Source organism: Chiloscyllium plagiosum, chromosome 39 (assembly GCF_004010195.1).
Source record: "Chiloscyllium plagiosum isolate BGI_BamShark_2017 chromosome 39, ASM401019v2, whole genome shotgun sequence".
Taxonomy (NCBI): domain Eukaryota; kingdom Metazoa; phylum Chordata; class Chondrichthyes; order Orectolobiformes; family Hemiscylliidae; genus Chiloscyllium; species Chiloscyllium plagiosum.
Window position 1 is genome coordinate 23,235,715 of NC_057748.1, and position 26,628 is coordinate 23,262,342.

The window sequence follows — 26,628 nt, forward strand, 5'->3', positions numbered from 1 at the left end:
ATCCCACTCAGACTCACCATCTTATCCTATCCACATGACACTGCACTTCCCATGACTCATCCACCTAATCAACACATCCCTAGACAGTAAGGGCAACTTAGCATAGCAAATCCACCTACCCTGCACATTTTTGGACTGTGGGAGAAAACCCACGCAGACATGAGAGCAAGCTCCATTCAGACAGCCATCCGAGGCTGGAATGGGACCCAGGTTCCTGGTGCTGTGAGGCAACAGTGCTACTCACTGAGCCACTGTGCCACTCTCCTATTCTGAAGTTCACTGGCTAACCTCATTACAATCACTACAGGCTTGTAGTGAAGAAAAAGAGATTTATCCTTCTTGCACTTTTAACATGTCCTCATTCCTTAAAGTTTTAACATTTATGGATGTGGTCCCAAATATGACTGCAATGCCCTCCACTACCCCTTGCAAATGCAAACATAATTATATGAGGATAATCCAAGTAAGCACAATATTACAGATAAAACAAATGAAAGCCTTCAAGAAAAACTTAATTTTTTTGGAGAAACTGAACAGGTCTGGCAGCGTCTGGAGAGTCAAAGAGTCATAGAGATGAACAGCAAGGAAACAGACCCTTCGGTCCGACTTGTCCATGCTGACCATATATCCTAACCCAATCTAGTCCCATTTGCCAGCACATGGCCCATTTCCCTCTAAATCCTTCCTATTCATATACCCATCCAGATGCCTTTTAAATGCTGTAATTGTACCAGCCTCCACCTCCTCCTCTGCCAGCTCATTACATACAAGCACCACCCTCTGTGTGAAAACGTTGGCCCTTAGGTCCCTTTTAAAGCTTTTCCTTCTCACTTTAGACCTATGCCTTTTAATTTTGGATTCCCCCCACCCCAAGGTGTCTATTTACCCTATCCATGTCCCTCATGATTTTATAAACTTCTATAAGGTCACCCCTCAGCGTAATGTTTTGAATGCAGTGATTCTTCAAATGCTGTACTAAAGCTTAAAAGTTTCTCTTTAATTTTAAGGGAACAACAATCCAGTTGAAATTGAAATTAGCATACTTATTAATGCTGTAAGATATTTGAAGCATAATACGTTATTTCAAAGGATGCAAATTCAATGGCTATTTTAATGCAATTGTTATTTTATGACTTTGGGTTTTAACTTTGATAAAAATACATTAATATTTAATTTTCATTTCTTGCAACATTAGGTTAGTTAATAAAGACATAACAAAGCATCTGATGAACTTTCTCGGAGCTCTCCTGATTCTATCCAAAAGTCAAGTTCAGGAACTTTGGTAAGAGAATGACAGTCTTTTAACCTTGTGAGATGATACAGTGGTGGCACTCTGGTTCTCTTTTCATAACTGTACATCACAGTGCACATTCCATCATATCAAAGTCAGTTCCCTACCTTTAAGTGATTTTGGGTTCAGATCACTGTAATTTTACAGGGACGGAGTGTCATCTGTTGGAATTTATATGACAATTCTGAAGGGCAGAGGAATGATGGCAGGACAACTAGGCATGTAGAGATTCAATCCCAGGATTAGAATAATGTATTGTAGAAAATACAAAATGAATGTACCCAACTGAACAATAACAACAAATTCCACTTGGCTAAGTTTAAAAAGACAAGGAACAATTTGAAATTGCAAGACTCATTCTTGATCATACATCAATGTATTTTAAACTAGACAAACCTGAGCAGATTTCAGGTTGGAGTGTTAGTAAAGTTCCAACTACTTGAACAAATAGTAGCACCTGACCTGAGAATGAAGCTGTCCAAAAATGTGTCTGGAATTAAATGGGTACAATGCAATGACTAGAAGCTCCCATTGAATATCTTGACAATGTAGTCAGATATTAAGAGCTGGAAATGTGTTGCTGGAAAAGCGCAGCAGGTCAGGCAGCATCCAGGGAACAGGAGAATCGACGTTTCGGGCATAAGCCCCAGGATTTCAACCTAGTCAGATATTAACACTATTGTGGGTGCAGGTACATTTCAGCGCTAAATGCTTGATGAGTCTGATTGAACCTGCCTGACTTCTTCCCAAACTCAAATGACCAGGAATTCAATTTGGAATCGATTCAAATGTGAGGTGTTGTAGTGGGAATTAAGTAAGATTTTATAAACAGGTGTTACAATAGGAGTAAGACAATGCCTTAGAAACTAGTACAGTAAGGCACGTTTTGGCAAGCCTGAACCTTGAGCAGAAATTACTGGAGAGGAATCTTGTACACAATGAGGCCCGTAATAATCTTGTATCTACATATGAGTTCTACAAATGAAACTAGATAAATTTAGGATATATGGTCGGCATGAATAAGTTGGAACAAAGCATCTATTTCGGTGCTGATCTGTCCTATAACTCTGACTGTAATTGCTAAGTGGGAAATCAAGCTCTGTTTGGTCAGGCAGTGGTTACCATGAGTTTCATATCAGTTACATGGTGATTCCAATCAATACCCATCAAATAATAGTTCTCATACATTTGGTACTAGACTTGTTGGAACATAATCAGGTGAAAGGAATCCTCAGTACATGACCTCTCATCATAAAGGATCATACAATATCGTCGTCAGAATCATTGGCGACCTTTAAGCGGCAATTGCATAGGTACATGGATAGGTGCTTAAGCTAGGACAAATGTTCGGCACAACATCGTGGGCCAAAGGGCCTGTTCTGTGCTGTATTGTTCTATGTAATATGCAAGACCTGGTTGTACGAGCCATAGATTTGGAATTCTGGATGTAAGGAACTTGGACATTAAAATATCAAAAATGTTGGATTAAAGAGTCACATTTAAAGGAACCTCTGTTTATATTCCCAACCATAATTTTGCTGCAACCATTGGTTTGTTTGAAAAGTACTTAATATTGGTTTTGTTGGCAGGGTTAGCATTGTGGCGGCTTGTTTAGTACAGGTCACAATGATTTGTTAGATGTTTTCTCTGCATTAAATTTGATCTTCTATATGGCTTGTTTACTTGCTTGCTTATGTCCTCCTGAAGTCACTGTCATTATATTGCCCTAGGCTTTGGGTTTACTTATTTAGTCCATTTGAAGGTGTGACTATAGCTGGAAAAGCTGACATTTATCACAGAATCCCTTTGGCCCAACAAGTCCACACTGACCCTCCGAAGAGTATCCCACTCGAGCCCATTACTCTACATTTACCCCTGACTAATGCACCTAACCTACACATCCCTGAACACTATGGGCAATTTAGCATGGCCAATCCACCCTAACCTGCACATCATTGCAGCACCCGTAGGAAACCCGCACAGCCATGGGGCGAATATGCAAACTTCACACAGACAGTTGCCCGAAGCTGGAATCAAACCTGGGTCCCTGGTGCTGAGGCATCAGTGCTAGCCACTGAGCATCCATGCTCTCACCCCTACTTGTTCCTGATAAGGAGGGGAGCTGAGCTGCCAACTTGAACAATTTCAGTCTGTGTGGTAAATCATAAAATCCCAACAGTGTGGAAACAGGCCATTTGGCCATCAAGACTGCATCATCCCCTAAGAGTGCATCCCAACCAGACTCACATCCTTACATTATAACCCTACAATTCCCATGGCTAATCCACCTCGCCTGCACATCTCCATTCACTATGGGCAATTTATCAGAGCCAATCCGCCTAACCTGCGCATCTTTGGACTTTGAGAGGAAATATCCTCATTCCTGATGAAGGGCTTATGCCCGAAACATTGATTCTCCTGCTTCTCGGATGCTGCCTGACCTGCTGTGCTTTTCCAGCACCACACTTTCGACTTTGACAGGAAACCAGAACATCTGGAGAAAACCCATGCAGACACGGGGAGAATGTACAAATGCCACACAGACAGTCACCCAAGTTTGGAATCAAACCCGATACTGTGAGGCAGCAGTGCTAATCACTGAGTCACTATGCTGCCCTGTGGATTGCAGCAGTTTTGTTACTGCTGAATGGTTTGGTGAATCACTTCAGAGGGTGGTTAAAATGCCACTGCTTCACTGACATGAATCTGGAGTCTTACATAGGCCTGATTGGGAGAAATGAACATTATGAAACAAATAGGTTTTAATGACAAACCTAGGGTTTCATGAGCAGTATTTCTGATAAAAGATGCTTACTGCCCAATTACTGAATGTAAATTGCCCAAATGTCTTGAACTTAATTTTGTTCAGTTTATAAATCCAAAGGGTATGGTGAATTAGTAGTAATGTCACTGGACTAGTCATCGTGATGTCCAGGGGGTCATGGATTCAGCTCCCACTCTGGCAGCTAGCGAAATTTGAATTCAGTAAACCTCTGGAATTAAAGCTGGCTTAATGATGACCATTCAATCATAGTTGTAAAAACCCCAGTGTTTCACTAATACCCTTTTGGGGAAGGAAATTTGCTATCCTTACTTGTGACTCCAGATTCAAACCATTCACAAACTCATTTCTGAAGAGGCATTCCTGGACCACAGATGCTGCCAGAGCTGCTGACTTTTCCAAACAATTTTGTTTATGATTTCCAGCATCTGCTGTTCTTTGATTTTCTTTTTTTAACCAAATAACTCAATTCCACAGCAACTCAGGATGGGTGATAAATGTTGCCAGTGATGCCCACAGCCTATGAACAAACAAAATAAAACTCGCTAGTTGTCCCTTAGCTAATTTCTTATTCATGCTGATTTCCACACCTTGAAACACACAGCTTTAATACTGTTTAAAAGTACTTTGCATGACACCTGATCGAACACCTTTGAGTTGGATTTAATTCTACGTGAAGGATCTGCCTGAGAATTAGATTTGATCAGAATGTTTTCAATTTTTTAGGCTGGAAAATACCGAAATCAGTGATGTGGCAATGAAACAACTGTGTGTAGCCATGAAGAATTCTTGTTGCAGATTGCAGTCATTAAGGTCAGTGAAACAGAAAATAAATGAATTCATGTGCATCATTGAGCATTCATGGGGAGAAAAGACTGATTAAGAGTTTGGGCCAGAGTGGTGATGCAATACGAGAAAAGGTAAGAGAACAGTTATCCTAATGCAAACTGAAAACAAACAATTGGATTATTGTATTTCTCCAATCAGAAAGGAATGTTTAACTTTAATAGTTTAGCAGCAAAAATAAGGTATTCAGCCTGTCAAGTCTGCTCTGCGTTAAATGAGATCGTGGCTATCTCATAATCCTGAACTCCTTTACTGACTTATCCTAATAACCATCTCACACATTGTACCAAGTTCTCTGCAACCCTTAATTCTCTTACTGATTAAAAATCTGGCTATCTTAGCCTTGAATATACTTAATGATTTATCTCTACAGTGTGGTACAGAATTCCATAGATTCACTACCTTTAGAGAAAAAAAAACCCCGCACATCTGTCTTTAGTGGGTGAACCCTCATTCTGGGATTATCCCCCTCTCGTCCTAGATTCTGCCACAAGGGGAAGCAAACTCTCCTCATCTGGCCTATCAAGTCCCCCTAAGAACCTTGTATGTTTCAATAAGATTACCTTTCATTCTTCTAAACCAATGAGCACATGAGCCGACTCAACCTCACCTCAAGATAGTCCCTCATATCAGAATAGCTGAGCCAGATTGCAATTCTGCCAGGGCCAGTACTGGCTTGATGGAACTAGCCATCAGCTGGAGCCATGCTTATGAGAGCAGTTTCCAGAATCCAGAGGAGTGTAGACTCAGGAAAGGAAGGTGGAATGCCAGAACATATAAATGTATGAATCATGAAGTTAGGATTAATAAGGGGAAGAATAAGCAGAGAGCAGATGATTGCAAAAAAAACTGGTGGCCTGAAATGCATATACTTTAATGCAAGGAGTATAGGGGGAAGGCAGATGAACTTAGGATTTAGATTGGTGCCTGGGAGCATGACGTTATTGCAATCACACAGACTTGGTTGAAGGAAGGGCATGATTTGCAACTAAATGTTCCAGGATATAAACACTTCAGACAGGACAGGGAGGGAAGTAAAATCAGGGTAGGAGTTGCATTACTGGTCAGGGATGATATCACAGCTGTGCTAAAGGAGGACATGATGGAGGGCTTGAGTAGTGAGGCATTATGGGTGGAGCTGAGAAATAAGGTTGCAGTTACATTGTTGGGGCTGTATTACAGGCCCCCCAACAGTGAGCATGAAGTAGAGGAACAGATGGATAAACAGATTATGGAAAGATGTAGAGACAACAGGCGGTGATGGGAGATTTTAATTTTCCTAACATTCACTGGGATACACTTAGTGTCAGAGGTCTGGATGGGACAGAATTTGTAAGAAGTGTCCAGGAGAGTTTTCTGGAGCAGTTTGTCAATAGTCTGATGAGGGAAGGGGCATATTGGACCTGGTGTTGGGGAATAAGCCAGGCCAGGTGGTAGAAGTTGTGGTGGGAGATTTCTTTGGTAACAGTGACCACAATTCTGTAGGTTTTAGAATACTGATAGACAAAGATGAGAGTGATCCTAAGGGAAGAGTACTAAACTGGGCCAAGGCCAATTATATCAAAATTAGGCAGGAGCTCGGAAATATGGATTAGACACAGCTATTTGAAGGGAGGTCCACATTTGGTATGTGGGAGGCTTTCAAAGATAGGTGAAAGATAGTGCAGGATAGGCATATCCCGTTGAAAGCAAGGGTAACTAGAGAAAGGATTGGTCTGCTAAAGGATAAATAAGAAGGCTGTGTGTCAAACCTGAGAAAATGGGTGAGATTCTGAATGATTACTTTGCATCAGTATTCACTAAGGAGAGGGATATGATGAATGTTGAGATTAGAGTTCGAAGTTTGACTACTCTGAATCACATTGACATAAGTAGGGAAGATGTGTTGGGCAGGCTGGATGTTATTAAGGTGGACAAATCCCCAGGACCAGATGGGATCTATCCCAGGTTCCTGAAGGAGGCGAGAGAGGAAATAACTGGGGACCTCACAAAAAATCTTTGTATTGTCCTTAAACACAGGTGAGGTGCCAGAGTACTAGAGGGTTGGTCATGTTGTCCCCCTGTACAAGAAGGGTAGGAGGGATATCCGGGTAACTACAGACCAGTGCGCCTGACGTCAGTGGTGGGAAAGTTGCTGGAGAAGGTACTGAGGGATAAAGTCTACTTATATTTGAAAAAGAATGGGCTTGTCAACATGTTAGGCAACATGGTTTTGTATGGGGGAAATCGTGCCTTACCAACTTAATAGAGTTCTTCGAGGAAGTGACCAAGTTGATAGATGAAGGAAGGGCATATACACGGACTTTAGTAAGGTGTTTGATAAGGTTCCTCATGGTAAACTAATGGAGAAAGTGAAGTCACATGGTGTGCAGGGTGTTCTAGCGAGGTGGATAAAGAACTGGTTGAGCAATAGGAGACAGAGAGTAGCAGTTGAAGGGAGTTTCTCGAAATGGAGAAAGGTGACCAGTGGTGTTCCACAGGAGTCTGTGCTGGATCCACTGTTGTTTGTGATATACATAAATGATCTGGAAGAGAGCACTGTTGGTATGATCAGCAAGTTTGCAGATGACACGAAGATTGGTGGAGTAGCAGAAAGCATAAGGGACTGTCAGAGAATACAGGAGGACATAGATAGACTGGAGAGTTGGGTGGAGAAGTGGTAGATGGAGTTCAATCCAGGCAAACGTGAGGTGATGCATTTTGGGAAGTCTAATTCTAGAGCAAATTATACAGTAAACAGAAGAGCCGTGGGAAAAGTTAATGAGCAGAGAGATCTGGGAGTTCAGGTCCATTGTACCCTGAAGGTGCTGCACAGGTGGATAGAGTGGTCAAGAAGGCATATAGTATGCTTGCCTTCATTGGACGGGGTATTGATTATAAGAGCTGACAGGTCATGTTAACATTGTACAAGACATTGGTTCGGTTGCATTTAGAATATTGTGTACAGTTCTGGGCGCCACATTACCAAAAGGATGTGGACACTTTGGAGAGGGTGCAGAGAAGGTTTACGAAAATGTTGCCTGGTATGGAAGGTGCTAGCTATGAAGAGAGGTTGAATAGGTTAGGATTGTTTTCATTAGAAAAAAGGAGATTGAGGGGGAGACCTGATTGAGGTTTATACCCATGAAGGGTATAAACAGGGTGGATAGAGATAAGCTTTTTCCCACAGTGAAGGATTCAATAACGAGAGGTCACACTTTCAAGGTGAGAAGTGAAAAGTTTAAGGGGTTTCACGCGGCAAAGTACTTTACACAGAGGGTAGTAGGTGCCTGGAATGCGTTGCCAGCAGAGGTAGTAGAGGCAGGCACGGTAGATTCATTTAAGATGCGTCTAGACAGATGCATGAGTAGGTGGGCAGTGGAGCGATACAGACGCTTAGGAATTGGGCGACAGATCTAGACAGTGGATTTGGATTGGCTCAGGCTTCGAGGGCTGAAGGGACTGTTCCTGGGCTGTAAATTTACTTTGTTCTTTGTTCTTTAACATTAACAGTTATTGGGGTAGTCTGTGAAAGAGTGGTTCAAGGCAGTTTCAAGGCCAGTTAGTCAAAAGTGAACAATTGGAATCCCTTGTGAAGTTTTAGTGAGATTTGGTGACCCACATTCCCATGAACAAATGAGGTGGGGGGTTGGGCGGGGCGGGAGGGAGGGGGGGGGGCTTGTTGCTGAGCAATCCGTGGAGTCTGTCTCAATTATAATTGTTCTTTGATAGATTCTGTGGTGTGTTAGACCATTGTATGTTCTGTTTGCCTCATGTTAAGTTTGAGATATTAGAACATAAATTATAACTAATCCTGCATTGTCTAAATCTTTTAATGTTAATAACCTATACATGTTTGTTTGAGTAAGCTTTATTTTTAATAAGCTGGTTATTCTTTATTGATTAAATAAATCTGGATGAATTGATTGTAATTCTAAACATAGTCTGCTATGTATATAATTAACATACCACCAAATTGAGTGTATTTAACACAGAAACAGAAATTGCTGTAGAAATTTAGCAGGTCTTGCAATATCTGTGGAGGTAAAGCAGAGCTATTGTTGAACAAATGCTATTTGATAGCACAGATGACAACACCTTCTATCCCATTACCAATTATTAAGAGGTCACCCCAATGGGATGGAATTAGTTGGGTGGAAGGGGGGTGCGGGGATGTTCTTCTGTTTGTGGAAAAAAATGTACCTGAGTATTTTTTTCTTGCAATGTCCCTGTGCAGTAGATGTACTGGAACAGCTTAATGACTTGGCAAGGAGCATGGCTAGTTGTGGAGTACATTTCTTCACTACTATTGCTGGAATGCTGTCAAGGCCCTTAGCCTTTGCAATATGTAGTGTGCTCAACTGTTTCTTGATAACACGTGGAGTGAATTGAAGTGGCTGAAGACTGCCGTGTGATGTGGGTCCTCAGCAGGAGGTTGAGATGGATCATCTCACTTGGCACTTCTAGCTGAAGATACAGCCTTGTCTTTTGCACTGATGAACTGGACTCACCCATAATTGAGGCTGACGATATTTATGGCACCTTCTGTTCCGGGTAGTTGTTTGATTGTCCACCACTATTTTCAGCTGGATCTGTCAAAATATCAGAACTTTAATCTAATCTGCTGGTTGTGGGATCACTTAGATTTCTCTAATATTCTCTGCTTCCATTATTGAGCCACAAGTCGTCCTCTGACACCTCATTTTTAGGTATGCGTATTGATGCTCCTGACTTGCCCTCCAGCACTGTTCATTGAATGAGGGTTCATTCTCTTGGCGTTAATGTTAAAGTGAGGGATATGCTGAGAAAACCGATTGTAGTTCAATACAATCTTACTGCTGCTGATGTACTTCTTTTATCCACAGTTAGTGCATCTTGATGTGTCGTGAATCAAATCCATTTTGCACAGCGGGAGTTAACATGGAAGTTGGTGCAAATAAATGCAAAAAGACCAAAGCACATAAAGGAAAAACATTGCAGGGCTCTAAGGAAAGGAAAGGAGAGATTTTTAGTGGTCTTGCAAAGAGATGACATGGGCTTAATAGACCTTCTGTGCTGTGGCCATTTAGTATTTCCATGATCCTAAGTAAATTACATCCACTAGTTCCACCTTATTTATCCTGCATTATATAACCTCATAATCCATGAAAATATGCACAGTTCTGTCAGTTATAACAGAGCAAGATCAAAACTGTCAAGCTCAGCAGTTGGGTAAAGCAAGGCTGTGTTTTAGCAGTAACCTCTTTGGTCTATTCTCTTCCAAGTTGCTTTCACACACTATGGAGATTCAAATGGAGCACCTTTTATTTTTACATTAGAGCTGTAAATTAGAGCAGCAAATTATTATCTCAGAAAGACTGATCTCTAAGACTTAATCGTCTAACCTGCTAATCTGTAACTTGTTTCCTGTTAACAGAGATGATATTACCTTCTGACGTTCAATTGCAGCAGCTTAGAGATTAGAGCTTTTAGGCCTGTGGTGAGTTTGAGCTAATAATCAGCATCAGGAATGCTAAAGCTATGGGTCAGGACGTAGAAAATGAGCATTTCATCAATATTAACAGGTTCACATCTGGGGGTTGGTGGCATAGTTCACTCTTGTATTAATCAGACAACTCGGGCTAATGCTCTGGGGCATGGATTCTAATCCTATCCGACTAACTGGTGGAATTTAATTTCACTGAATAGAATCTGGAATTGAAAGCCAATCTTGGAATTAGCAACCATGAAATTATCATTGAATACTGTTGCAAGTCCATCTGATTCAATCGTGCACTTTACGAAAGAAATCAGAGCCACCTGCTCTGGCCTACATGTGACTCCAGATTACAGTTAACTGCAGCACAATTGGCAAAGGTTTAGGAAACCTCCCAATCAAGGATAGTTAGAGACAGATTGCCAAAACCATTGATGCTCCGCCCCATGCAAGAATGCAAAGAAACGCCAAAGGTGAGTCATTGACACCCTCATAGACTATGGATCAATGATTACCAACTACCTTTATTCCTGAGATACTTTACTTCTGATATTCAAACCAGGACTGCCAAGTTGGGAATATGGACTAGAAGAAAACTAACTGATGCAAACCAGCTAATACAAAGCTGTCTATTAGACTTGTGGTCTCAGTGCCCTTCTTTATAGCAATAAAGCATGACATGTTATGCTAACCAAGAAAAATGACTGTATAGCTTCCACATTTGCCATCTCAGATGAATATTTGGCATGTCCTGGCAGAAACAGTGCTTTGAATATCGAAGGTCATCAGCCTGGAAGGGCCACCAGTATGTTTTTGCCCACATCTACAATGCAATAATGTCTGCAATCAAGAACTGGATCGGTGTCAATGCACGGAAAGTCTTCACTGTTGACTGGAATGCCTGGACACAATTAATTGGGAAGGTCATGGAAAAATTAGAGGACAAGTTCAGTTAACAGATGTCTCTGGACAATTAGGGAGGATCAATAAATATTGGCCCAGCCAATGGTACCCTCATCCCGTGAATGAATTTTAAAAAAAGATAGCCTGCTTACCAATGTTCAGCCTGAGTTCCACAGGACCATTTCACTGTCAAATTTATGACAGCTTGATTCAAAAATGGACAAACAAGTTGAATGCCAGAGCAGACCATGACTATTATTGATGCCAAGGCTATGTCAAGATTGAGTGTGGCATTACGGGCAGTAGCAAAATTGAAGTGGATGAAAATCAGGAAATAACTCTCAAATGACAAGTATCATGGGTAGCAGAAGGGAACTAGCTGGTCATTATCCTAACATCACTCGTCTATAGTTCACATACATCCCTGCAGATTGTTTCTCTCTTTGAGACGTACCTCCCCAGTAGTGTGAACATTCCTTTCTTCTCATCTGTACCAAGTGGATTCTGCCTTTGTGGAAAAACAAAATACTGTGATGCTGGAAATCTGAAGAAAGAACAGAAAATGCTGGAGAAACTCAGCAGGTCTGGCAACATTTATGGAGAAAAAATATAGTAAATCTGATATAACCTTTCTACAGAACCAGTGTTATGTACAGAGTCAGAATTGACTTGGAATATAACCCAGATTCTGCTTTTGCATCTTCTTCCAACAGTACATGGTCCGACTTAGCCAGTACTGATATCCCACCTAACTTGATTCCTTTTTTTTTGAACATTTCAAATCAATGAGTGTTAAGCATCCAGTCCTCCGCATATTAGCAACATGATGTGAGAACATTATATTCCCACAATGCTATTCGTACCATAGCTCATCGGTTATGTTCACCATATGTTGTATTATTGTGAAGTTGGGTAGAGTAATTGCAGGTTGGGAGACAGAAGTTAGAACTTGGTCTTCGTAAAATGTTAGGGGGAAAGCCTTGTGTGGTCTCATTAAAAGATTTTGTTTGTGCTTAGAGAATTTTGAAAATAACAGATGTCTGCGGACAGCAGCTTGAACAGAGAGTATCTGAATTCAAACATTTGTATCAAAAGGCCATAGTTAGTAGGCCAAGCAGCGGTTTTACCAAGACAACAGGTTTTGAATTTAGCCAATCAATTTAAACCAAGCACTTAGATACCAAAAACCTATTAACTTTAAATGTGATGGTTTTGACAGCATAGGAACAACCTTATTGTAAGAAATAGATATGTCACCAAGGGTATAAAAGAAAGGGGCAATTGGGGACAGCCCCAGATCTAACTAAGCGAAAGTGAGGACTGCAGATGCTAGAGATTAGAGTCAAGAGTGTGAAAATCCTGATGAAGGGATTTTGCCCGAAACGTCAATTTTCCTGCTCCTTGGATGCTGCCTAACCTGCTGTGCTTTTCCAGCACCACACTCTTGACCCCAGAGCTAACTGCCATCTGCTGGAGCTAAGAGCACTCAGCTGTAGAGAGAGAAATTGGCTAAAGAACAAAGAAAATTACAGCACAGGAACAGACCCTTCAGCCGTTAAAGCCTGCGTCAATCCAGATTAGATTAGATTAGATTACTTAGATTAGATTACTTACAGTGTGGAAACAGGCCCTTCGGCCCAACAAGTCCACACGGCCCTGCCGAAGCGCAACCCACCCATACCCCTAACCTAACACTAAGGGCAATTTAGCTTGGCCAATTCACCTGACCTGCACATCTTTGGACTGTGGGAGGAAACCGGAGCACCCGGAGGAAACCCACGCAGACACGGGGAGAACGTGCAAACTCCACACAGTCAGTCGCCTGAGGCGGGAATTGAACCCGGGTCTCTGGCGCTGTGAGGCAGCAGTGCTAACCACTGTGCCACCGTGCCGCCCTCTATCTAAACCTGTCACCTATTTTCTAAGGATCAATATACCCCTGCTCCCTGCCCATTCATCTATCTGTATAGACACATGTTAAATGATGCTATCATGTCCGCCTCTACCACCTTCACTGGCAATGCGTTCCAGGCACACACCACCATAAAGAACTTTCCATGCATATCTCCCTTAAACATTTCCCCTCTCACCGTAAACTCATGATCCCTAGTAATTGAGTCCCCCACTCTGGGAAAAAGCTTCTTGCTATCCACTCTGTGTATACCTCTCATGATTTTGTAGACCTCAAGCAGGTCCCCATTAACCTCTGTATTTCTAATGAAAATAATCCTAATCTACTCAACCTCTTTTCATACCTAGTGCCCTCCATACCCAGCAACATCCTGGTGAACCTTCTGTGCACCCTCTCCAAAGCATCCACGTCCTTTTGGTAATTTGGCGACCAGAACTGTATACGGTATTCCAAATATGGCCAAGCCAAAGTATTATACATCTGTAACATGACCTGTCAACTCTTGTCCAATACCCTGCCCAATGAAGGCAAGCATGCTGTATGCCTTCTTGACCACTCTATTGAACTGCATTGCCACCTTCAGGGTACAATGGACCTGCACATCCAGATCGCTCTGTACATCAATTTTCCCCAGGGCTTTTCTATTTACCATATAGTTCGCACTTGAATTGGATCTTCCAAAATGAATCACCTCGCATTTGCCCGGATTGAACTCCATGTGTCCAACTCTTCAATCTATCTATATTCTACTGCATTCTCTGACAGTCCTCTTCACTATCTGCTACTCCACCAATCTTAGTGTCATCTGCAAACTTGCTAATCAGACCATCTATACCTTGCACCAAATCATAATCAACAGTGGTCCCAGCATGGATCCCCGTGGTACACCATTGGTCACAGTTCTCCATTTTGAGAAACTCCCTTCCACTACTACTGTCTCCTGATGCCAGCCAGTTCTCTATCTATCTGAAGGGCTCATGCCCGAAACGTCGATTCTCCTGCTCCTTGGATGCTGCCTGACCTGCTGCGCTTTTCCAGGAACACATTTTCAGCTCGATCTATCTAGCTAGTACACCCCGGACCCCATGTGACTTCAATTTCTCCATCAGCCTATCATGGGGAACCTTGTCAAATGCCTTACTGAAATCCATCATCAATCAACTTTGTCACTTCCTCAAAGAATTCTATTAAGTTGGAAAGACATGACCTTCCTTGCACAAAACCATGTTGCCTAACACTTATAATGGGAATAGATCCTATCCCTCAGTATCTTCTCCAGCAGCTTCCCTACCACTGACATCAGGCTTACTGGTCTATAATTATCCTTCTTAAACAAAAGGACAACATTAGCAATTCTCCAGTCCTCCAAGACCTCACCTATGTTCAAGAATGTTGCAAAGATATCTGTTAAGGCCCCAGCTGTTTCCTCTCTCACTTCACTCAGTAACCTGGCTCTATTCCTGATGGGCTTTTGCCCGAAATGTCGACTTTCCTGCTCCTCCGATGCTGCCTGACCTGCTGTGCTTTTCCAGCACCACTCTAATCTAGAACCTCGGATAGATCCCACCTTAATGCCTTTTAGAATACCCAACACTTACGCCCTCCTTATGCCGACTTGATTTCGAGTAATCAAACCATCTACCCTTAACCTCAACATCCATCATGTCCCTTGCCTTGCTGAATACCGATGTAAAGTACTTGTTAAGAATCTCACCCGCTTTCTCTGACTCCATGCATAACTTTCTTCCTTTGTCCTTGAGCGGGTCAACCCTTTCTCTAGTTACTCTCTAGCTCCTTATACATAAATAAAAGGCTTTGGGATTTTCCTTAACCCTGTTTGCTAAAGATATTTCATGATCCCTTTTAGCCCTCTTAATTCCTCATTTCCAATTGGTCCTACATTCCAGATATTCTTCCAAAGCTTTGTCTGTCTTCAATCGCTTAGATCGTATGTCTGCTTCCTTTTTCCTCTTAACTAGTCTCACAATTTCACCTGTCATCCATGGTTTTCTAATCTTGCCATTTCTATCCCTCATTTTCACAGGGACATGTCTGTCCTACACTGTAATCAACCTCTCTTTAATAATGTCCCACACATCAAATGTGAATTTACCTTCAAACAGCTGCTCCCAATCTACATTCTCTAGGTTCTGCCAAATTCTTGGTATGTTTGCCTTCCCCTGATTTAGCACTCTTCCTTTATGATCACTCTTGTCTTTGTCCATGCATATTCTAAAACGTACAGAATTGTTAAAAATCATACAACATCAGGTTATAGTCCAACAGGTTTATTTGGAAGCACTAGCTTTCAGAGCGCTGCTCCTTCATCAGGTAGTTGTGGAGTATAAGATTGTAAGGCACAGAATTTATAGCAAAAGCTTACAGTGTGATGCAATTGAAATTATATATTTAAAAAGACCTGGATTGTTTGTTAAGTCTCTCATCTTTTAGAATGACCATGTTCTTTCATATGTAAATCGCAAAACTGTTTTAAAAGTTGCATTCTCAAGTAAACTTTAATAATTGGTGTCGTGTTGGTCCAGATGATGCATTTAAGGTGGGAACTGCCCAGTGTGAGACTGTCTGTGCCACAATGGTCAGACTGATTCTAATCCAAAAAATGGATTTACAGGTTCTTACATGAATTCATGCAGTTTTTGAGCGAAGTAAAATGTCATTCAGCAAATACAAATTTCACCCCAGAAGCTTATATGTGTATATGTGTGGGGGAATTTTGGGGGGGATGGGGGTGTGTGTGTGTGTGTGTGTGTGTGTGTGTGTGGTGCGGTGCAATGGGGTCACCTGTAGTATGACATGAACCCAAGGTCCCACTTGATGCCATCTCCATGCGTACCAAACTTGGCTATCAACCTCTGCTCAGCCACTTTTCATTGTTGCCTATCCCGAAGTCTGCCTTGGAGGACTGTCACCCGAAGGTCCGAGATAGAATGTTCTGGACTGTTGAAGTGTTCTCCAACTGGGAGGGAACACCCCTGTCTATTGATTGTTGTGTGGTGTCCATTCATCTGTTGCCATAGCCTCTGCTCGGTTTCAACAATGTACCAAGCCTCAGGGCATCCTTGCCTGCAGTGTATGAGATAGACAATGTTGGCTGAGTTGCATGAGTACCTGCCACATACATGGTGGGTGGTGTCCCCATGTGTAATGATGGTATCCGTGTCGACACTCTGACACGTCTTGCAGCATCTACTGTGACAGGGTTGCATGGTGTTGTCCTGAAAGCTGAGCAGTTTGCTACAAACAATGATCTGTTTGAGGTTTGGTGGTTGTTTAAAGGCGATAAGTGGAGGTGTGGGGAAGGTCTTGAAGTGCTCATCCTCATTGATAATGTGTTGCAGGCTGCGAAGAACATGGCGTAGTGTTTTGCTCCTGGGAAGAACTAGACAACGAAGGGTACCCTGTCAGTTGCAGCACGGGTCTGTGTCCTGAGAAGGTCATTACGGTTTCTCACTGTGGCACATCGGAACTGGCAGTCGATGAGTTGAGCATCGTACCCCGTTCTTATGAGGGCATCCTTAAGTTCTTCCAGATGCCCGTCACATTCCTCCTCATCTGAACAAACCCCCCCCCCCCCCACCACAGACACATACACATATATGTTTGTGGGGTGAATTTTTACTTGCAGAATTACATTTTACTTTGCTCAAACACTGCATGAATCCATATAAGATTCTGTAAATCTGTTTTTTAGATTAGAATCAGTCTGACCATTGTGTCACAGACAGTTTCACACAGGGAAGCTCACACCTTAAATGCATCATCTGGACCAACATGACAGCAATTGTTAAAGTTCACTTGACAATGTAACTTTTAAAACAGTTTTGCGATTTACATATGAAAGAACTTATACCAACATGGTCATTCTAAAAGATGAGAGACTTAACTAACAATCCAGGTCTTTTTAAATATATAATTTCAATCACATCACACTGTAAGCTTTTGCTATAAATTCTGTGCCTTACGATCTTATACTCCACAACCACTTGATGAAGGAGCAGTGCTCTGAAAGCTAGTGCTTCCAAATTAACCTGTTTGATTATAACCTGCTGTTGTATGATTTTTATCTTTGTACACCCCCGTCCAACACCGGCATCTCCAAATCACTACAGAATTGTGATCACTATTCCCAAAGTAATCCCGTACTGAAATTTCAACCACCTGGCTGAGCTCATGCCCCACACCAGCTCCAGTATGGTCCCTTCCCGAGTTAGATTATTTACATACTGGTCTGAAAAACCCTCCTGAATGGTCCTTACAAATTCTGCTCCATCCAGACCTCTAACACTAAATGAATTCCAGTCAATGTTGGGAAAATCAAAATCTCCCATCACCACCACCCTGTTGTCTCATATCTTTCCATAATCTGTTTACATATTTGTGTCTGTATCTCAGCTCGCTGTTGGGGGGGGGGGGGGGGTGGGAGGCTGTAGTACAGCCCCAACATTGCTACCGCACCCTTCCTATTTTGAGATCTGCCCATATTGCCTCACTTCTCGAGTCCTCCATAATGCCCTCCTTCAGCACAGCTACGATATCCTCTGATTGGTAATGCAACTCCTCCACCCCTTTTACCTTCCTCTCTATCTCATCTGAAGCATTGATATCCTGGGATATTTAGTTACCAATCATGCCCTTCCCTCAACCAAGTCTCAGTAATAGCAAGAACACCATATTGCCAGGTACTAAAACAAATGCAACTCAGACCACCAGTCCCTTTGTGTTCATCATCTGCTCCCTGCCTACTCTTCCCTTTAGTCACGCTGACTTCATGATCTGGTTCCTTACAGGCTTTAGTTACTACCTCCTTCTAGTCCACTAACCTCCTCATTTGGTTCCCATCCCCCTGCCGCATTAATTTAAACTCTCCCAACAAGTGTGAGCAAAAGCACCTCCAAGTACATTGGTTCCAGTCCAGCCCAGGTGTAGACTGTCCAATTTGTAATAGCTCCACGTCCCTAGAACTGGTCCCAATGTCCCAAAAATCTGAACCCGTCCCTCCTGCACCATCTCTGAAGCCAAGTATTCATCCTGCCTATTCTTTCATTTCTACTCTGACTAGCACGTGGCACTGGTAGCCATCCTGAGATTGCTATCTGACATTTTACTTTTTAACTTGGCTCCTAACTCCCTAACTCTGCTTGTGGGACCTCATCCTGTTTATTACCTATTTCATTCGTGCCTAAATGCACTATGACAGCTGGCTATTCACCCTCCCCCTTTAGAATCTTCTGCAGCCGATCTGGGACATCCCTGACCCGTGCACTTGGGAGGCAACATACCATTCTGGAGTTTCATTTTCGACCACCGAACCGCCTATCTACTGCCCTTACAATTGCATCCCCTATGACAATAGCCTTTCCACATCCAATGACAGAGATGCAAGTTTGATTCCACCCTTGGGTGACTGTCTATGTGGAGTTTGCACATTCTCCCCATGTCTGTGGGGGTTTGTAAAGTCTCCCTGTGTCTGTAGGCATTTTCTCCAAGTGCTCTGGTTTCCTCTCAGTCCAAAGATGTGCAAGGTAGGTGGAGTGGCCATGCTAAATTGCCCAGAGTGATCAGGGATGTGCAAGCTAGGTGGGATAGCCATGGGGAATGCGGAGTTGCAGGGATTGGAGTGGGGTTTTAGAGGGTCTGCATGGGATGCTCTTTGGAGAGTTGGTGTGAAATCAGTGGCTTGAATGGCCTGCTTCCACACTATCGGGATTCTATGATTCCTCCTCTTGAAAACACATTATGTTTTGGCATCAACCACTTTCTGCATTAGTGAATTCCACAGCTCACCACTCTGCGGGTGAAGCTATTTCTGTTCATCACAGTTTTAAAAGGATTGGCCCTTATAAGAATGACTGGTCAGGCAAGTTGAAACAATTGTTAAGAAGCCTTAGAGAATCCTTACGTTTATAAATGGAGGCAAAGATCATGAAAACAAGGAAGTCATGCTATACTTCTACAAAGGATTGATCAAACCACATTTGGCATCTTTTGGGTATCTTATTCATGACAAGATGTTAAAACCCTGGAGAGTGTGAAAAAGATTTACTCGAAGGATTCTAGGAATGAGGGATTTTACATACAGGGATAGATGAGTGGAGAAAATTAAAAGGTGAAACAAAACAGAAATTGCTGGAAAAGCTCAGCAGATCTGGCAGCATTTGTGGAGAGAAATCAAAGTCAACATTATGGTCGAGTGACCCTTCCTCAGAACAGGTTAAAAGGTGACCTTATTGAGGGTTAAAATTACAAGGTGACCTTATGGAGGTGTTCACAATTATGGACAATTATGAGTAAAGAAGGGTGTTCTGTCTCCACTAGGTGGTATGTCAATCCAGGATTGTCAGCAACAGAGCTGGAACTGAGCTGAGGAGAAACTTCTTTACCCAAAGAGATGTTAGGATTTGGTATGAGCTGCCTGGGAGAGTGGTGGGGGTGAATTCCACCTGGTGGAGGTTTCAAAAGAGAGCTGGATATGTATGAGACGGGTACAGAGATAGAGCTGGAGAGTGAGACGAGCTGGGTACCTCTTTTGGGAGCTTGTACAAACATGATGGGCTGAACGGCATCATTCTGTTCTGTAAAATTCTATGGTTCTAGACTCCCCTAATCTTTATTTTGTCTGCTAACCAATTTTCTAACCACTTTAATACACAACCCCGATTCTATGAACTTTAATTTTTCATATTGATCTCTTATGTGAAACTTTGTCAAAAGCCTTCTGAAACTCCAAATAAAACACACCCACTGGCTCCTGTGACCAACTCTGAGTTACATCCTCAAAGAATTTCAATATTGATCTTATGGCCCAAAGGGCCTGTTCCTGTGTTGGTATGATATGCATCATTGATGAAACAATTGAAGATGGTTATAGAACACCAGCCTGGGAAATTCCTGCAGTAATTGCCTGGAACTGAAATGATTGACATTTAACAACCAGAACTCCACTGTATTATGTGGCAATATCACCATGCTAAATGTGACAGACTTTGACCAGATCTAGCAACTCAAGGCTGGGTATCCATGGGTAGTCAACAGCAGCAGCATTATACTCCAGCACAATCTGTAACCTCATGGCCCTGCATATCCCCCATTCAACCATTACCATCAAGCCAGGGGATCAACCCTGGTTCAATGGAGAGTGCAGGAGGGCATGCCAGGAGCAGCACAGGCAGACTTGAAGATGAGGTGTCAAGCTGGTAAAGCCACCAAACAGGATTATGGTCAGTATGACTGCAAACAGCAGAAAGTAATTTTTTGTATTCACTTTATGGGATGTGGGTGTCACTGGCTAGGCCAGCATTTATTGCCCATCCCTAGTTGTCCATGAGAAGGTGGGGTGAGCTGCCACCTTGAACTGCTGCAGTCCGTATGCTGTGGGTTGACCCATAATACCACTATGGGAGGATATCCAGGATTTTGACACAGCAACAGCGAAGAAATAGCAATATATTTCCAAGGATGGTGAGTGACTTGGAGGGGAAATTGAAGGTGATGGTGTTTCTATAGATGTGCTGCCCTTGCCCTTCTAGATGGAAGTGGATGCGTATTTAGAAGGTTCTGTCTGAGGATCTTTGCTGAATTTCTGCACTGCATCTTGTAGATAGTACACTCTGCTGCTACTGAGCATTGGTGGTGGAGGGAGTGAATGCTTATGGATGTTGTTCCAAACAAGTGGATTGTTTTGTCCTGATGGTGTCAAGCTTCTTGAATGTTGTAAGGGATGCACTCATTCAGGCAAGAAGGGAGTCATTCTATCATGTTCCTGACTTGTGCCTAGTAGATGGTGAACAGGCTTTGAGGAGTCAGGAGTTGAATTACTTGCCACAGTATTCCTAGCCTCTGACCTGCTCTTGGAGCCACTGTGTTTATATGGTGAGTCTAGTTGAGTTTCTTGTCAACGATAACCCCCAGGATGTTGATAGTGGGGGATTCAGTGATAGTAACACTATTGAATGTCAGGGGACAGTTGTTAGATTGCCTCTTATTGGTGATGGTCATAGCCTGGCATTTGTATGGCATGAATGTTACTTGCCACTTGAGGCCAAGCCTGGATATTGTCCAGATCTTGTTGCATTTGAACATGGACTGCTTCAGTATATGAGGAATCGTGAACGTCATGCAATCATTGGTGAATATCCTCAGTTCTGACTTTAGGATGGAGGGAAGGTCGTTGATTAGGTCAAGCACACTCCCCTGAGGAACTGCTACAGAGATATCCTGGGGTTGAGATGACTGACCTCCAACAGCCATGACCATCTTCCTATGTGTCAGGTATGACTCCAAACCCTGGAGAGTTTGCCACCTGATATCCATTGATTCCAGTTTGGTTAGGGCTTCTTGATGACATACTCTATCATACAGTCATAAAGTCACAGAGATCTACAGCACAGAAACAGACCATTTGGTCCAACTTCTCCATCGAATGCAGCCTTGTTGTGAAGGGCTGTCACTCTCACCTCACCTTTGGAATTCAGTTCTGTTGTCCATGTTTGAACCAAGACTTTAATAAGGTCATTTGCTGAGTGGCCTTGGCAGAACCCAAACAGGGTGTCACTGAGCAAGTTATTGCTGAGCTGGTGCTGCTTGATAGCACTGTTGATGATGCTTTCCAACACTTTGCTGATGATTGAGAATAGACTGTTGGGGCCATAATTGGCTCAGTTGGATTTGTCCTGCTTTTTGTGTACAGGGTATATTTAGGCAATTTTCCACATTGTCAGATAGTTGTCAGTGTGTAACTGTACTGGAACAGGTTGGCTTGGGGAGCGGCAAGTTCCGGAGCACAGGTCTTCTGTACTATTGCTGGAATATTGACAAGCCCTTTACAATATCCAGTGTCTCCAACCATTTCTTGGAGTGAATCGAATTGGCTGAAGACTGGCATCTGTGATGCTGGCAACCACTGGAGGAGGCTGAGATGGATCATCCACTCAGCACTTCTGGCTGAAAATTGCTACGAAAGCTTCAGCCTTATTTTTTGCACTGATGTGCTGGCCTCTTCCAAATTGAAGATGGGGATATTTGTGGAGCCTTCTCCCCCAGTGAATTGTTTAATTGTCCACACCATTAGTGATTTGATGTGACAGAACTGCAGAGCTTAGATCTGTGGGATCATTTAGCTCTATTTCTTGCTGCTAATGCTGTCTGACATGCAAGGAGTCCTGTTTGGTGGCTTCACCAGGATGACACCTCATTTTTAGGTCTGCCAAATGCTGCTTCTGGCATGCCCTTCTGTGCTTTCCATTGAACCAGGCTGATTCCCTGGCTTTATGGTAATGGTTCACTGGGGGATATGCCAGGGCATATCCAGCATAAGGTTGTGCTGGAGTACAGTTCTGCTGTTGTTGATGGCCCACAGCACGTCATGGATGCCTAGTGTTACGTTGCTAGGTTTGATCGAAGTCTGTTCCATTTAGCATAGTGAAAGTGCCACACAACACGATGGAGGTTATTCTCAAACTGAAGGCAGGACTTGTCTCCGCAAGGACAGTGCGGTGGTCACTCTTACCAATACTGTCATGGACAGATGCATCTACAGCTGGCAGATTAGTAAGGATGGGGTTAAGTATGTTTTTCCGTCTTGTTGGTTCCCTTACCATCTGCTACAGACCCAGTCTAGCATCTGTGTCCTTTAGGATCCGACCAGCTTGATCAGTAGTACTGCTGCCAAGCCACTCTTGGTGGTGAACATTGAAATCCCCCACCCAGAGTACATTTTGTGTCCTTTCCATCCTCAGTGCTTCCTCCAAGTGTTGTTCAACATGGAGGAGCACTGACTCATCAGCTGAGGGACGAATGTACTCGGTAATCAGCAGGAGGTTTCTTTGCCTATGTTTAAACTGAAGCCATGAGACTTCATGGGGTCTAGTGTCAATGTTGAGGTTTCCTAAGATAACTCCTTCCCAACTGTGTACCACTGCACTGCCACCTCCGCTGGGTCTGTCCTGCTGCTGAGACAGAACATATCCAGGGTTGGTGATGGTGGTGTCTGGGACATTGTCTGTAAGGTATGATACTGTGAGCACGACTATATCAGGCTGTTGCTTGACTAGTCTGTGAGACAACTCTCCCAATTTTGGCACTAACCCCCAGAGGTTCGTGAGGAGGGCTTTGCAGGATTGGCAGGGCTGTTTCTGCTGTTGTCTTTTCTGATGCCTAGATCGATGCCAATTGATCAGTCCAGTTTCATTTATTTAGACTCTGTAGCGATTGGTACAACTGAATGGCTTGCTAGACCATTTCAACTTCTGACTTAGTGTGGTCTTGAACTCTCGGCCTCAGCATGGACGTGAAGTCCTGGCCTCAATGTGGACTTGAACTCCTGGCCTCAACGTGGATTTGAGTACCTGGTCTAAGTGTGCACTCGAAGTACTGGGCTCAGTGTGGACACAAACTCCTGGTGTCACAAATCTAGTCCTTTTTTTTGATTACAGTATGGAAACAGGCCCTTTGGCCCAACAAATCCATACCGACCCTCCGAAGAGCAGCCCATCCAGACTCATTCCCCGACCCTCATTTAGTCCTGACTAATGCACCTAGAACTTCAGGCAATTTAGCATGGCCAATTCACCTGGCCTGCACATCTTTGGATTGTGGGAGGAAACCCACGCAGACACAGGGAGATTAGATTAGATTAGATTATTTACAGTGTGGAAACAGGCCCTTTGGCCCAACAAGTCCACGCCGAACCTCCGAAGAGCAACCCACCCAGACCCATTCCCCTACATTTACCCTTCACTGAACACTACGTGCAATTTAGCATGGCCAATTCACCTAAGCTGCACATTTTTGAACTGTGGGAGGAAACCGGAGCACCCGAAGAAAACCCACGCAGCCACGGGGAGAATGTGCAAACTCCACACAGTCAGTCGTCCGAGGCTGGAATTGAACGCAGGTCTCTGGCGCTGTGAGGCACAATGCTAACCACTGCACCACCGTGCCGCAACTCCTAAAAGTTGGTCCTTGGCTCAAGGAGACTCTGTCCTTGATATTTTTCAGAGGGACAATAAACCAGGGCTCCGATCAGTCTGGTTTGGTACAGAGATGAAAAAGACTTTGAGAGGTCTTTTGTTTCTGTGAAAACAGATGAGACTTCAGGCCAAAGTGGTCTTGTTTTAAAAGGGACCTGTATAAAGAAAGGGGAGTGGTCAGCTCTCTAGCTGAGCTGAGCAGTTTTAGTTCATTCTTGAACTGATTGGAAGTTCAACAGGGAGCTGTGTGAAAACTCTCTCTCTCTTGCTGCCCTTCAACTTCAACCTGTAAGCATGTGTTCCATTTATACTGGTTTTAAAAGAGAGTTTCCTTATTGGGATTGTTGTGTATATTCGGAACAGCATAATTAAGTCCAGTTGGATAGGCTGAATTCTATAAGAGGTCATTTATTTGTGTTTCATTGTGTAATTTTGTGAATAGGTTTTTTGTCTGTTTTAAAATCTAGTAGTCAACCTATCTAACTAACTTTAGATAATTTTCAATGTACACTTACCGAAACAAATTGCAACGTTATGGTCTGGGGGTGCCTGTTTACGAATACTTTAAGTGGTCTGGCCTGGTCCATAACACTGGCCTCAGTGTGACCTCGTGCTCCCTGCCTCGGCGTGGGCTCGTGCTCCCGGCCTCGGCGTGGGCTCGTGCTCCCGGCCTCGGCGTGGGCTCGACTTTCAGCACTCTTGGTCTCGAGGTGGTGAGGTCTGGGTTGGAAGGACTGTTATTCTCAAACCTTATGTTTCTCTCTTTCCTTAAGAATTTGTACTTAAGAATTTGTAGTTAGGTGCCATGGTAATTATGATGGTGCCATAAACGACGACTTGTAAATCTTTTACTGTACCCATGCGAGCACATGTGGTGATATTATTGTAGGAGGGTCAGTATCAGATTGGAGAAAAAAATGGATTAAATACAGAAAACTAGAATTAATGGTAATTGGTCATTATATAGCCTGCTGGATGGTACATGGTGGCATTTCCCTGGGGTCAGTGCTAAGGGCACACCTGTATCTGCATGATGTGGATATTGGAGTATAGTATGAATATCAATTTTTTTCATTAATACCAAACTTGGGGCTGTGGAAGCACAGAGGATGATACGTATTGTTTGCAACAGAACATAGATGGGTTAATGGATTGAGCAGACGTGTGACAGATGAAAGTTAACACAGAAAATTGTGAGGTCTTTCTTTTGGTCTAAAGGTGGGCTATTTAAACTTCGGACAGAATCTTTTCGGGGTCTGACCAACGTAGCTTGCAGCGAGATACCTACCAGAATCTGACAAGTGAGCCTGGGTGGATTCAGTTCGATACTTGCTCCAGATGATCTCCAAGTTGGAACTTGGGCACCAACAGCTCACAGCATCCCATGTGGATTATGGCCACACACATACTCCATAGACATGAGCATGTGACATGAGCTGGCCTCTATAGGAACCATAGAATCATAAAATCCCTGCAGTGTGGAAACAGGCCATTCAGCCCATCGAGTCCACAGCAACTCTCCGAAGAGCCACCCTGTATTTTCCATGGCTAAACCACCTGGCCTGGACATGGTGGGCAATTTAGTATAGCCAGTCCACTCAACCTGCACATCTTTGGACAGTGGGAGGAAACTGGAGTACCTGAAGGAAGCCCATGCAGATGTGGGGAGAATGGGAAACCTCCAAACCTGGGTCCCTGGTGCTGAGAGGCATCAGTGCTAACCACTGAGCTACCATGCCACCCATATCATATTTCCGATTCACTTGATTCTGCACTTTAGTGCTGCACTTTGGGCTGTACTGGCAACTATCATTGTTAAGCTGCTCCCAGGACATGCACCCAGCCTAAGGACTATGGAGTATGTGTGTGGCCATTAGACAATAGACAATAGGTGCAGGAGTAGGCCATTCAGCCCTTCGAGCCTGCACCGCCATTCAATATAATCATGGCTGAAGAAGTTTCTCCTGAGCTCTGTCCTAAATGGTCTACCCCGTATTTTTAAGCTGTGTCCTCTGGTTCGGCACTCACCCACCAGTGGAAACATGTTTCCTACTGCCAGAGTGTCCAATCCTTTTATAATCTTATACGTCTCAATCAGATCCCCTCTCAATCTTCGAAACTCAAGGGTATACAATCCCAGTCGCTTCAGTCTTTCAGTGTAAGGTAATCATGCCATTCCAGGAATTGACCTCGTGAACCTACGCTGCACTCCCTCAATAGCCAGAATGTCTTCTCTCAAATTTGGAGACCAGAACTGCACACAGTACTCCAGGTGTGGTCTCACCAGGGCCCTGTACAGCTGCAGAAGCACCTCTTTGCTTCTATACTCAATTCCTCTTGTTATGAAGGCCAGCATGCTATTAGCCTTCTTCACTACCTGCTGTACCTGCATGCTTACCTTCATTGACTGGTGTACAAGAACACCCAGATCCCTCTGTACTGCCCCTTTAC

The 26,628-nt window shown here is 43.3% G+C and overlaps 1 protein-coding gene across 10 annotated transcripts in view; it reads left to right on the forward strand.

Moving 5' to 3' along the window:
- The window catches only part of LOC122542348 (NACHT, LRR and PYD domains-containing protein 3-like), a 148,511-nt gene that overhangs the window by 59,098 nt on the left and 62,785 nt on the right, over positions 1-26,628 (forward strand). For all 10 annotated transcript variants that reach the window (XR_006309781.1, XR_006309782.1, XM_043680034.1 and 7 more), the window contains 2 exons: positions 1,196-1,282; positions 4,800-4,886. Coding sequence is in view for 8 of the 10 variants with exons in the window: in XM_043680034.1 (XP_043535969.1) it covers positions 1,196-1,282; positions 4,800-4,886 (174 nt within the window). In the remaining 2 variants the exon portion in view is untranslated. The remainder of the gene's footprint in view (positions 1-1,195; positions 1,283-4,799; positions 4,887-26,628) is intronic.